Source organism: Herpailurus yagouaroundi, unplaced genomic scaffold (genome assembly GCF_014898765.1).
Source record: "Herpailurus yagouaroundi ecotype Mexico unplaced genomic scaffold, PumYag 253, whole genome shotgun sequence".
Taxonomy (NCBI): Eukaryota; Metazoa; Chordata; class Mammalia; order Carnivora; family Felidae; genus Herpailurus; species Herpailurus yagouaroundi.
This window is the reverse complement of record NW_024412470.1, coordinates 4,689,617-4,702,491: the sequence shown is the minus strand read 5'-3', so window position 1 is coordinate 4,702,491 and position 12,875 is coordinate 4,689,617. Positions and strand designations below refer to the sequence as shown.

General features: G+C 51.1%; 1 protein-coding gene across 1 annotated transcript in view; it reads right to left on the bottom strand.

Moving 5' to 3' along the window:
- MTARC2 (mitochondrial amidoxime reducing component 2) overlaps positions 1 to 12,872 on the bottom strand; it is a gene marked incomplete at its 5' end in the record, with an annotated part of 38,478 nt that extends 25,606 nt beyond the window's left edge. The window contains 4 exons of the mRNA XM_040460963.1: positions 1,385 to 1,525; positions 2,477 to 2,639; positions 6,801 to 6,974; positions 12,685 to 12,872. Of these exons, the coding sequence (XP_040316897.1) occupies positions 1,385 to 1,525; positions 2,477 to 2,639; positions 6,801 to 6,974; positions 12,685 to 12,872 (666 nt within the window). The remainder of the gene's footprint in view (positions 1 to 1,384; positions 1,526 to 2,476; positions 2,640 to 6,800; positions 6,975 to 12,684) is intronic.
- Between the last annotated feature and the right edge of the window lie 3 nt (positions 12,873 to 12,875).

The following is a 12,875-nucleotide window of genomic DNA, read 5'->3' as shown; positions in this document are numbered from 1 at the left end:
ACATTTTAATGAACGTAAAGAGAAATTATAGGAAATAGATAACATATGACAGGATAACATCAACAAGTAGAAAACTTCCGTATATACTGCTATTTTTTAAATTACCAAATAAAGTGCCTAGTATGAAAGAATTTATACTACACTGGATGCAAAGATTTATTCTTTTTTTTTTTTTTTTTCTTTTTTCTAGAGAAAGAGCAAACACAAGCCAGGGAGAGAAGCAGAGGGAGACAGAGAATCTTAAGCAGGCTCCACGCTCAGCATGGAGCCCATAACCCTGGGATCATGACCTGAGCTGATATCAACGGGTTGAACCACCCAAGGGCCCCTCAATACAAAGGTTTATTCTAAAGGACAACACTTATCAGCAAATAGGGGCACATTTTACTCACACAAAAGGAAATGTGGCCACCCAAGGGGGCAATGAATGGAGAGCCTCTCCCCTCAGAGTCAGCTATTTGGGATTTCTAAACTGGAACCATGACTCCTACACCTCAGAAACTGGAGTTACAAGTCTGAGGTGCTAATGCCAGAACCATCCATTACATGACCAACAAGTGGGTAATACCTCCCAGCTTCAATTTCCTTACAGAAAGGAGACAACAGTACAGGCCTCACAGGGTTTTCGTCGGGATCAAATGAGTAATTTATATGAAGTAATACATTAGTTCGGTGCCTGGTACCCAGAAAACACCCAATAAATGGATTTGTTGTCATTACTTCCAGGGTCCATAAAGCTTAGCCCACCCCCAATGTTTAATAGGACTGCCAACATTTCTTAGCATAGAGCAACACCCAGTTATGTATTTCCATACAGACTGCAGGACAGCTGGGCTCTGATGTGCTTGTCCCCTTGGGGCTACAAGGGGCTGTGTCTGGAGAGGGTGGAAATTTCTGCCCTGAGCCATGCAGGAGAGCATGTGGGTCCTCTGGGAGAGAACTCAGGCCATGGCATACAATGTCTCCAGGGCCCTGTTCACAAGCCAGATCTCCTGTATCCTCTCGGCCTCCACTCTGGGGTCTGGGCCTTCCAGGAATCTCAAATCCTTGAGCACTCCTGGCTGTTCTCTTAATCTTCATTTCCTTTTAGTGATCTCTGAGCTATAATGATACAGTCTAGCCTCATTTCAGACTTAATGCAATGTGGAGATCTGATTGCTCACTTTGGGGCCCAGGCATGAAAGGGTGAGCAGCGCACCCCTGAGGCCAGCAAGGTGATGGTGGCAGCAATAGGGACACAACTCCACAAGGTTAAGGTAAGCCTCGGGGAAGAAGAGACCCCCACGGAGGGTCTGAGTTGGCGCTGGGTAAAGGGAACAGCGGTTTTGTTAGCGTCTTGATCAGCACGTTAGAGCTTAATGCACAGAAGCTATGAGCCTCTTACCTCCTCAAAGGCATCGCAGCCTGTCACCACAATGCTGGGTCTGAACTGGTCCATTTTCAGTTTCTTCTCCAGCCTGGTATTCAGATCCACCAGGGAGGCTTCCGAGAGGAGCATGATCGGGCTGCAGTCTGGGTAGGCCACCTGAGCCAAGAACACGGCACCATCAGGCCTCACTGGCCCGTGAAATGCCTCAGCCCAACAGAAAGCTAAGCAAAGTCTGGAAGTGGTGTGTACAGGGGGCACAATGCAGAGGGACAGTGGTGTTCAATGAGGGGAGAAGACCCCGCGGTCTTGGAAACAGCCAAAGTCAGTGCCACCGGGCCTCGAAGGGGCTCCCCTCACACACACACACAAGGCAACAGCCAGGGCTCAGGGCAGCGTCACCTTCCAGGACTCGCCCTGCTCCTCACTCCAGTGCCCAGCAGTGACCCCCCTCCCACAGCACTGCTGTAAGACAGGCTGCCAATCCACCACACTGTCCCCATAATTTCTTCAGGCGGCACCCATTCACTCCACGTGCATTTATTAAGCACCTGCTCTGTACCGAGCACTGTTCTAGGTGGCGAAACAGCGGTGAACAAAGCATTCAAAAAGCTTGTAGTTCAGGAAGGGGAGGGCTGCCTAAGCGGCTAGCATTTTAAACCTCTCACTGCAAAATCAAAGGCTGTGGTCTCTGGGCTACGGCTGGCCCAGAGGTGGCCTCCTTCAGAAGATACCCTTTCAGTGCCCGAAATAACTATACCACACTGATGGCCAAGGGAGCCCTGGGAGAAAGGCCGCTTCTGTAATTTTAGGAAACCTGGTTCACTCCCAAACGAACCTCTCACTTCACCCCCCCAACCTGTTTTCTCCTGAGCCCCCCACCTCCCTGGGGGTCACCCCTAGCTTCTCCCTCCACGGTACCTGCCGCAATCTATCCTCCACGCTCCACCTGGAGGCCCTTCCCTCTCCGTCCCCAACACCTGCCCAGAACGCACCCTCCATCCTCCTCCCCTGGGCCGTGACTACACTCTCCTAACTGGGATCCCAAGAAGGAAGCCCGACACAGAGGGGTGACTGGCAGAAGCCAAGGGCGGCTCTCCGTAAGCTCACCTGGTAATTCGGTACAAGGGTAGAGAAAATTTTCTTCGATGACCTTCCCTTCATGTGATCCTCAAACTGAACCAACCTGAAAGCTTCTGTTTTCAAGAAGCTGGTGAACCACTTAGCTGCCTGGTCGCCACAGTCCCTGCCCTTGATGTCCATCCCAAACAGCCTGGAAGGGTCACAAGAGAACACCAGAGTTATTCTCCTGCCTCAACACCCTGAGAGATTAACGCTAAAGACAGAACAGCTTGGGGGCGCCTGGGTGGCTCAGTCGGTTGAGCGTCCGACTTCGGCTCAGGTCGCGATCTCGCGGTTCGTGAGGTCGAGCCCCGCGTCGGGCTCTGTGCTGACGGCTCAGAGCCTGGAGCCTGTTTCAGATTCTGTGTCTCCCTCTCTCTCTCTCTGCCCTTCCCCCGCTCATGCTCGGTCTCAATCTCTCTCAAAAATACATAAACATTAAAAAAAAATTTGTAAAGACAGAGCAGCTGGACTGCACGTCTTCGGGCCAAGGGCCAAAGCTGAACAGAAGCAGGAGAGGAATCTGCAGAATGTGCTCCAGGGAAGAGCTTCTCAAAACCTAATATGCCTGCACATCACTGGGATCGTGTGAAAATGCACACGCTGATCCAGAAGGTCTGACTGGAGCCTGAGCCTGTGCATGCCTGACAGGCTTCGGGGCGGCTAAGCTGCTGGTCCACGGACCACACTTTGAGTAGCAAGGATGCAGGATGCTCTCAGAAGGGACTCTGGTGTGGCAGATGCAGCCTGAGCTTGGAGTCTGGCAGCACCTGAAACTCCACCGTGCTCTACTCTGTGATTTCATGCCAAGCACTCAACTCCCCTGACGCTGTGTTTCCGGTTGTAAACTGGAGATAATAATACAGTACTTACCCACAAGGCAGGCACAGATTCCATTAGATAACACAGTGCTTTTTCTGCTTGAGCACTACTAAAAAAAATGTTTAAAAGCTACGCACCCCTCACAGAATTGCAAGTGGACATGTAAACTATTTTTACGGTAAGTTTAATTTGTTGTGGAAGATATAAGTTCCATGGAGTTATAAATATTGACATTTAAAATAAAATTACTGCAGGGCCGCCTGAGTGGCTCAAACCGTTAAGCATCTGACTCTGGCTCAGGTCATGGTCTCGAGGTTCTTGGGTTCGAGTCCCGCATCAAGCTGTGCGCTGCTTGAGATTCTCTCTCTCCCCGCCCCTCTCCTACTTGTGCTGTTTCTCAAAATAAATACTTAAAAAAATAAAAATAAAATTATTATAAAGTGTATTATGTCTACTAATATACAAATATATAAAATTATGCCCTGAAAGCATGCAATGGAATCCAAATGCCATGGTGGTTTGACACCCACTCCCATCCATTTTAAAAACATATGGTTAAGGTCTTCTTTAATAGTCCACATTTTTTTTTAGAGACAAGAGTGCCGAATATTAACCACTAGACCGCCAGAGACAGTTTTAGAGAGAAAAAGAGTATACTCATGATTAGAGAAAAAGTGGCGGGGCAGGGAGCAGGGAGGGAGAGAGAGGGAGAGAATTTTAAGCAGGCTCCACACTCAGCACAGAGCCCAACATGGGGCTCGAACTCATGAACTGTGAGATCACGACCTGAGCCAAAATAAAGAGTCAGATGCTTAACTGACTGAGCCACCCAGGCACCCTACTGTTTGTCTTCAAATAGGCTTCAAGCGCAGCGGGACCCAAACTCACGACCTGGAGATCAAGACCTGAGCTGAGATCAAGAGTCGGATGCTTGGAGTGCCTGGGTGGCTCAGCTGGTTGGGCATTTGACTTCAGCTCAGTCATGATCTCATGGTTTGTGGGTTTGAGCCCCATATTGGGCTCTGTGCTGACAGCTAAGAGTCTGGAACCTACCTCAGATTCTGTGTCTCCCTCTCTCTCTGCAATCCCCCACCCAACTCGCACTCCGTCTCTAACAAAAGTAAATAAACATTAAAAAAATAATTTTTTTTAAAACAAGCCCTGTGCTCTCCGATGTCCCCAGTCCCACTCTGACCCTTAGACTCCCTTTCTTTTCAAATACGCCTCTCCAGCCCCCTGTCAAATCTCCATGCTGCTCTCAAGTTTCCTGGGCTCTTTTTTTCTCTCTCTCTGTCTCTCTCTCTCTCTAACCCCTCTTCAGGGAGCCATTGCTTGACCTCTGATTAATTCTTAATTCAGTCCCAAAGCCTTCTCAAGGTCCCCTCCTGGCCTTCAGCCTTGGCCCTAAAAGTCTCCTCAAACAACAAATTACTGGGAACAGACTCGACCCCACTGTTCATCAGTTCCCAGAGCACCTGCTCCTGGATCCAGCACATTCCTCAACCCCTGACAGCAACACCCGTGGTTGAGCACACGCTTCTGCCCCCCGGCTTCCGTCCCCCAGGTGAGCCTACCGTGGGCACTTTGAAAAGTAGAAAGCAGCCGGTGGGTAAGAGAATACTAACAGCGAAACCTCTTTCTCATTCCCAAATGCTGCCCTTCCGCTGGTCCCTTCTGCCCCATCCCTGCAGCAGGAGGTACCTACCCCTCAGCCATTCGAGGGGTAACCCCTCGGCTTCTCCTATTCTTCCAGAATGTTATGCAAAATCCACGCTCTTCCACATTTGACACAAAATGTTCCATCATCCTTTTTAATTTTTTTAATGTTCATTCATTTTTGAGAGAGAGACAGAGCACACACAGGAGGGGGGCAGAGAGAGAGGGAGACACAGAATCCGAAGCGGGCTCCAGGCTCCGAGCTGTCAGCACAGAGCCCGACGCGGGGCTGGAACCCACGGACCGCGAGATCATGACCTGAGCTGAAGCTGGACGCTTCACTGACTGAGCCACCCAGGCGCCCCGAAGGGTAGTTTTAAGCTCAGACACTTTGCTTGAAAAAGTATACAATCAGGGCACAGGGAGCACTCTGTGGCCGTCCTCTGAGCCTTGGGAACCTATGGACAACCTCAATTTCCACATGCTGAAAATGACAGTGCCCCAGCCTCTAGGACTTCCGGGCAGCACCGGACAAGGCTCCCATGAGCAGTGGCATTTGACAGCCCTGCAGGGGTCCTACAGACTGGAAGGAAGCCCAGGGCTGGAGACTGTCTAGGAGGCCAGAGGTGGGAATCTCCCACATCTGACTGGTGCAACAGGTGCCTCAGTCTCAATCCCAGACCTGAGAGGCTGCAACATCACCTCGAGAAGCTCCTGCACCCCTCTCACCCAACCCTGAGATTCAGCTGGTATAGTCTCCACTCACCGCCTCGTCTGCCTGGCTGGGGGCGGGCTGCCACTGCTGAAGCGAAGCCCCTCCGACTTGAATAAACAGAGACAAACTCTAAAGACTGGCCCTGTGTCCACCCCCCCCCCCCATATGTATCAATCACGCTTTCATATTTCCTGTCTTTTTGATGCTTTGACATCCTGGCATCTTGCCAACGTGGAAGGAACTGTCCTTCCCAAGTCTGGTCAGTTCCTATGGGTAGTAAACGACCCACCTGCAAGGGCACCTTTCGTGTGCATGACAACCTATCCAGAGCCCCCACCCCAGCCTCCTCCCCCGTCTGCTTTTACATTCCAGGCCACTGTCACCCTGCCTGAATACTCAGGGCCAGGTACCAGACAAACAGGGACAGGACCTCTATGCCCCAGAGCCCACTGGAATTACTCAAACTAGCCAATCCTAAAGCTGTTTATCCTGCCGTGCCCGGTACCTCCTGTGGAAACCACAATAAAGGCTCTTGCTCACGCTCCCCCTGACCTCCCACCCTACCTCAGCCCCCACCTCCTGACCAACCCTGGGGTCCCTCTATGTGGCCCTCTATGACATGCCAAGCCGCCTGTTTCCAGGGATCTGTATGTCCTTACACATCACGGTCATTTCCACATCTGCACTCCTTAGCATACCTGATTAAGACAAATCCCAGGGACCCTGGATACAGCTCTCTGCCTCATCCACTCGCACCTGACCACGGGATTGATCCCAGCCCAGGACAAACCTCTTAAATATTTCCTTTACCGGGGCACCTGCCTGGGTGGCTTAGTTGGTTAAGCATTAGACTCTTGATTTCGGCTCAGTCATGATCTCAGAGCTCATGGGATTGAGCCCCGAGTCGGGCTCCATGCTGATAGCATGGAACCTGCTTGGAATCCTCCCCCACCCCTCTCTCTCTTTCTCTTGCTGTCAAAATAACCATACATCTTTAAAAAATATTTTCTTGACCAAACTCATCAGCTACTATAGACATTGTAACAAGACAGGGTGCAGGGAGAAGCCCGCAGGAAAATCAAGTCCGCTGCAGGTCCCCGGAGGCCCCAGGCAGCGCACCTGCAATCATGCAGCTTGTTTGAAGAAGGCAGCTTGCCCGGCAAAACCAGCTGGTCCATGCCCGGAGCCCTGAGGATCAGGCGGTCGCCCTCATAGGTGATGGACACCAGCACCAGGCGAGGCTCCTGCCGGGCGGTGACCATGTGCCCATCTTCCTTAATCACCAGCCAAAACCTGCCAAGGAACAGACGAGAACACACTCAGAAAAGCCTCTTCCCCCTTCTCAGTGGTTTCCGTCTAGCTTTCTATTTCACCAAAACCCTCCCCCTGCCCGCACTCAGGATCCAACCATCTTTTCCCAGACAATTATCCAGAATTTGGAGCCAAATTCTTTGGGTCCAAAACATGGTGCCCCCAAAAGGAGCTTCTTTACAAGAAACAGCCCTGGAAGAGAACATGTGCCCAATGTGTGAAAATCCCCAGTTCTTGGGGCACTTTGGTGGCTCAGTCCAACTTTGGCTCAGATCATGATCTCGTGGTTCATGAGTTTGAACCCCACATCAGGCTTGTTGCACTGAAGCTATTGTCAGCATGGAGCCCACTTCAGATCCCCTGTCCCCTCTTTCTGCCCCTCCCCTGCTTGTGCACTCACATCGTCTCTCTCTCTCTCTCTCTCTCTCTCTCTCTCTCTCTCTCCCCGAAAAATAAACATCAAAAAAATAAATAAATAAAAAGGGGCACCTGGGTGACTCAGTCAGTTAAGCGTCCAACTTTTGGCTCAGGCCATGATCTCACGGTTTGTGGCTTTGAGCCCCACATCGGGCTCTGTACTGAACAGCTCAGTACCTGGAGGCTGCTTTGGATTCCATGTCTCCCTCTCTCTCTGTCCCTCCCCTGCTGGCACTCTGTCTCTGTCTCCCAAAAATAAATTTAAAAATGTTAAAAAAATTTTTTTTTTGAAGAAAAGAAAATCCCCAGTTCCAAAAATCCAGAAAATGAAGCTGATTTAGGGACCTTCCCTTCACCGCTTAAGTAATTATGGTGCTCAGTTTGGGGCTTTGCTTTGGTCAGAAATTTCCCTGTGTCTGTTCAACACTCCTCCGAGCCCCTGGTTGAAGCGAAATGTCTTCTAGGTCTTTTCGCTGTGGAACCAGATGGGGCCAAAACTGCTGGCCCAAGTCATCTACAACCCTAGACAGATTCTTGTTATGTCCGTGATTCTGAAGGATGCAAACAGGCCTCCACTCTGTTTAACCTCCCATGGCCCGCAGATCTGTCGTCAGGAGACCCCCAATTAGCCTTTCTTCCTTATGCGCATGTTCTGATTCAGAGAATGAAAATTCTCACAAACCACAAGTTACATCAGAACTCAACTCATCTCTAGAGAGCTGCTATTGCGGCCTCGGTTTTCACACTGCATCCTATCTGGGGTGGGGGTGGGGGGGATGGGTAAGCTGGAAAGGGGAAGGGAGGCTGGTCCGGGGAGGTCGCCTACGCTTTGATCTCCAGCAGAGTGCATGTTTTGGGTTATTCCACACACACTCTTTGATTACTAAAAAAAAAAAAAAAGAAAAAAATTTAAAAAGCGTTCTGCCCTCTAGAGAGTAAGTTTCAATATCCTTTTTCTTCAACATTTTTTAATGTTTACTTGTTTTGAGAGAGAGAGAAACAGAGTGTGAGCTGGGGAGGGGCAGAGAGAGCGGGAGACGCAGAATGCAAAGCAGGCTCCAGGCTCTGAGCTGTCAGCACAGAGCCTGATGTGGGGCCCGAACCCACGAACTGCGAGATCATGACCTGAGCCAAAGTCAGATGCTTAACTGACTGAGCCATCCAGATGCCCCTCAATACCCATTTCAGACAGAACACAAGTGCAGCGGGTGAGGAACTCTGCGGGCATTGATGTACAAGCAGCAGCTGAAAGCTGGGGCTTTCCAAACGTGAGTAGGACAAAAAGGACAGAGCCTTCCAGAATGAGGGGCAGCTCCTCTAAGAGAGACATTTCCAAATATGACTGGAACCAAGTGGGAACGCCTGCAAGAACCTGATGAGGATGTCTGATCTCAGAGTGCAGACAGCTCAGTCCCTGCCCTCACCGGACCCCAGTGGTGTCCCTTCCCCCCTCGCTGGCACCTGTGCCCTGTTAACCAGCATGCGTGTTGGTGTCCAGGTATGGCAGGGGAGGTAGGACCGTGCAAAGGCATCTTAGGAACTGTCTCGCCTGTTCCCATCCCGGACCTGGTGACGCTGGGCAGTAGCAGGCTCCATCCCTCTGAGAAGCCGCCTCATTCCTTCTAGGTAAAGAAGGTTCCCAGGGTTGTCTGGCCTACTCACCTATGGGGTTCTGTGGCCAAGGGAATCCCTGCTCCTCCGTTACAGCTCCATTCCCCCCGGGGCTGGGCCCTGTTCCTATTTCCAGCCTCATCCGTGGGTGCGGAGTTCCGGGTGACCCTGCTCTGGTCAACCCCACCACCGCCGGCACTCCGAACTGGCCACAAGTCTTAGCACCAAACAAGACTCCCTCTGAGATCTGCACACAAGCCAGACCCATGTCCCAACAGGTGTCTGCAGGTTATTTCTGACAGCGAGTCCCTCGCTGGGCTGAGTTTTCTCATCCCGCCCCCGCTTCCCCCCGTCCACCTCCACTTTAGCCCTTCCCGCGGGCTCACAAGCGCCGCCCTGCGCTCCCGCCGGTGGTATTGCAGCACAGGAGGTCACCCCCGGGTGTTCACAGTGAGAAGGGGGGGGGGGCGGCGCTGGACATTTTACGCCACCTGCTGCAACCGGAAAGGCAAGTGGCGGCTTGCAGGAAGTCTAACACCGGGACGGGACAGAGACACCGACCCAAGATAAAACGCTGCTGCCTGTAACATACCGCGACCACCCTCATTACCCTGTCCACTGGGGTAATGCCATTTGTCATCTCTTGCACACAAACGATGCCCAGTGAATGAACAATCATCTCTGTTCTGCCAGATCTGAAAGAACGTTAAGTCTGGATTGTGGATTCTTCATGACCAAGTTGTCCCAAAACGAACACCTTCCTTTACGCATAAAGCATGGGTGTGTGGTTTAAGAATCAACGCAGAGGCTGCAGCTCATATTCTCCAAAAAAAAAAAAAACAAAAAACCCAGCGGTGCCCTGAACAGCCACAGAGGTGGGAGAGCAGAGCCCAGGACAGCTGGAAAACCTTATTTCTAAATTTAGAAATTGGCCTGGGAAGTGGAAGTGCCTGAGCCTGAAACAGGGGGGGGGGGGGCCCCCCGGGGGGAGCAGGGACCCGGTGACAGCAGGAGGGTAAAGTCAGGAGGAAATGACACTCGGGATAATAAATTAGAAATCTCATTTCTCCAGGAGATCACAGTCTGTGCACAAAACATAAAGGGCTGGCTTCAGCAGGGGTATGGCAGATGCACGAAAGACTGAGTCATATATGCCCACTAAGGAGAGCTGGATTTACAAGGTCAAGGATGGCAGCCAACCCTCCCCCTGTCTGTGCCAATCAGGCAAGGCCAGCATTCTGCTAGGCGGCCTCTAAACCAGCTCAAAGTTCAAGCCAAACATTCACAGATCTGTTCAGAGCTCTGAACAAAACAGTTCTAGAAATCAGAGACACAGAGCCCTTTAGAGAGGAAGAACCCACCCAGCTTCTTAGAAGGGTTCCAAAGACACAGGTTCAAAATGGAATTAAATACGAGAGGTCTTTTCCTGCGTTAAAGGCTAGTAGTAGTTTCGTTATGAAAGTCTTAGGTTGAGAGAACAGCGGTCACTTAGCAGAGTTCTTTCCAGCTTGCTTTCGATTATCCTTCAATAAATGACACCTAGATTAAATAGCCTCTTTGAGATCGTCAAGTCCAACCCCTCTCTTTAGTGAATGAAAAACAAAAATGAGGTGCAGGGAGGTTAGAAGACTGGGCCCGGGTCTCCTGAGGCTCAGTACAACCTTTGCTTTTTTAAATCACACTGCCTTCAGAAAAAAAGCGTGTGATTGCTGCACCCACAGAGCTCTGAGTTCAAATCCCTCCAGCACATAACTGTTTCGTGATCTTGGGTTAGACGCTCATCCTTTCTGATACTGTGTTTTGTTTTTGTTTGTTTGTTTGTTTTGCAGAGTGGAGATAATATCTAGCCCACAAGACTGTGATGAGGCTTGCATAAGATCATCTACGTGACAGGATTCAGCTCGGGGTCTGAGGCATCCGATGCACTGAGTCAATGTTCCCCTGCCTTGCCCTGTCTCATCCCAGTCTCCACACCCCACCACCGCACCCAACCCCACGCATTTGTTGTTCAAAACAAAGTTGTTGGTTTTTTTTTTTTTTTCATGTAGGGAAGAAAGGGGTTGTTTTGAAAGTGCAATAATCACAGCAAAGCAGTGACAACCGGAAGTGGGAAAACAGCCATTAGACGATCTAAAGAGACACGGATAGGAACCGGAAATCCCTCTTGAGAAATCGCTTCAGTCCTTCAAGCAGGGAAGGAAGTAGCACAGCCACTTTCTCTGGATGTGCATCAGGAGAATTCGCTCCTCGCTGTTTTTGGAGTGTGTCCAGTATCACTAGAGTGAAGTGGTCTTCCCAGCAGTAAGAAGGCTTTTCTAATCGGTCACGCTTGAACAAGCTGCGACCAAGCTCTTCTCCTTACTGGCCCCCAGACACCACCCTCTCATCACAGAATCAGATTCCCCCGGGGAGATTTAGACACGACTTGAGATGGCTTCACTCTTGGTGATTCTGATCCCATAGGTCTGGGATGGGACTCCCAGGACATTCAAGTTTTAAAAATCTCTCCAGGATTAGAAATCCGGAAGGAGGTGGATGGAAGCTCCCCAAGAGTTACACGGTCGGCATACACGGTATTTCTCTAGGACAGGGTGTGGAGTTTTTCAAAGCTGTGAGCGTCCACATTTGTTAAAGGCAGCTGTCTTCGGAGAAGAGTGAATCCATGTGTCGTAGAGGAACCTCAGGGCAGCAGACGGCCGCTGCTAGAAGATTCCTTGAACAATCACCTCGCAAACCTCCTCCTCCCTATACAGAGAGGACCACAGCAAAACCATCCCACATAGGAAGGCATCTTAACTGAAACGAACAAAAGACAGGGATTCTGTTCTTCCTTGTTCACTCTTTCTAGAGTTTAGCATCCTTCACCATATCGAGCGAGCCTTCCAGATATCCTGCGTAATTCTGTGTCAAGGAGTATGTTTCTGTAGCCTCACCTTTGGGATGAGTTAAACGACAGGATACCTTTTTCTTTTCTGAGAGAGGAGAAATGAAATTCCTATGCGCCAAGCCTTATGTGGTTGGAAACTTTACCTAAAGTTCTTCCTTGAGGACCACTCTGCCTCTGGAGAGAGGGGATACACTCTTCCCTTAATGGCAAATATTACGTTTGCAGCCCCCCATACGCCATCTCCCCAACACAAAACTTCACTCTGCTCATTACTTATGAAAGCGGGTCAAGTCTCCCCACCTCCTGGGTCTCCTAGGCACCTTCCCCAGGACTAGAGACCTGTGAGGAACAAACTCCAGCAAGCCCAAAGCCAGTGTCCTTGAACAAGACTTGGTTTCAGCGTTGCTGCGGTCCGCCCACGAGTGCTCATAGCATTTTATTTTCTACCACTGTGCTACAGACCTAAGATAGAATCAGAAAGTTCAGAACTAGCAAGAGACTTGGGAGACAACCGGGTCAGCCCCGTCCTTCTACAAAAGAGGAACCTCTCATCTAGAGAGGGGCAGGGGTTTGCCCCTACCTACCTACCTACCTTTCCAAATCTGAACAAGACAGGAACTGACCTTCCCAGGTAAAGGATCAAAGGCAAGGCGTCCAACAGGCAGCCCAGGAAACGCCGGAGGCAAACCTCTACTCTCCCTCCCGCGAGCGGGCCCCCACCCGATCCCCGGCAGGTTTCGCGCAGCCCCGGCCCGGTTCGGCCCGGCTCGGCCCTACCTGTCCCGCAGGTGGCCGCAGCGCAGCCCCAGGGCCGTGCACTCCGCCGCGCTCACCGCCACCCCCTTGCAGGACTTGACCGGGTAGATCCAGAGCTGCGCCACCGTGCCCACCTGCTGCAGCCGCCGGCGCCGCCTGGACCGCGCGCGGCGCCAGGCGACGGTCCCCAGCGCCACGGCGGCCAGTCCCAG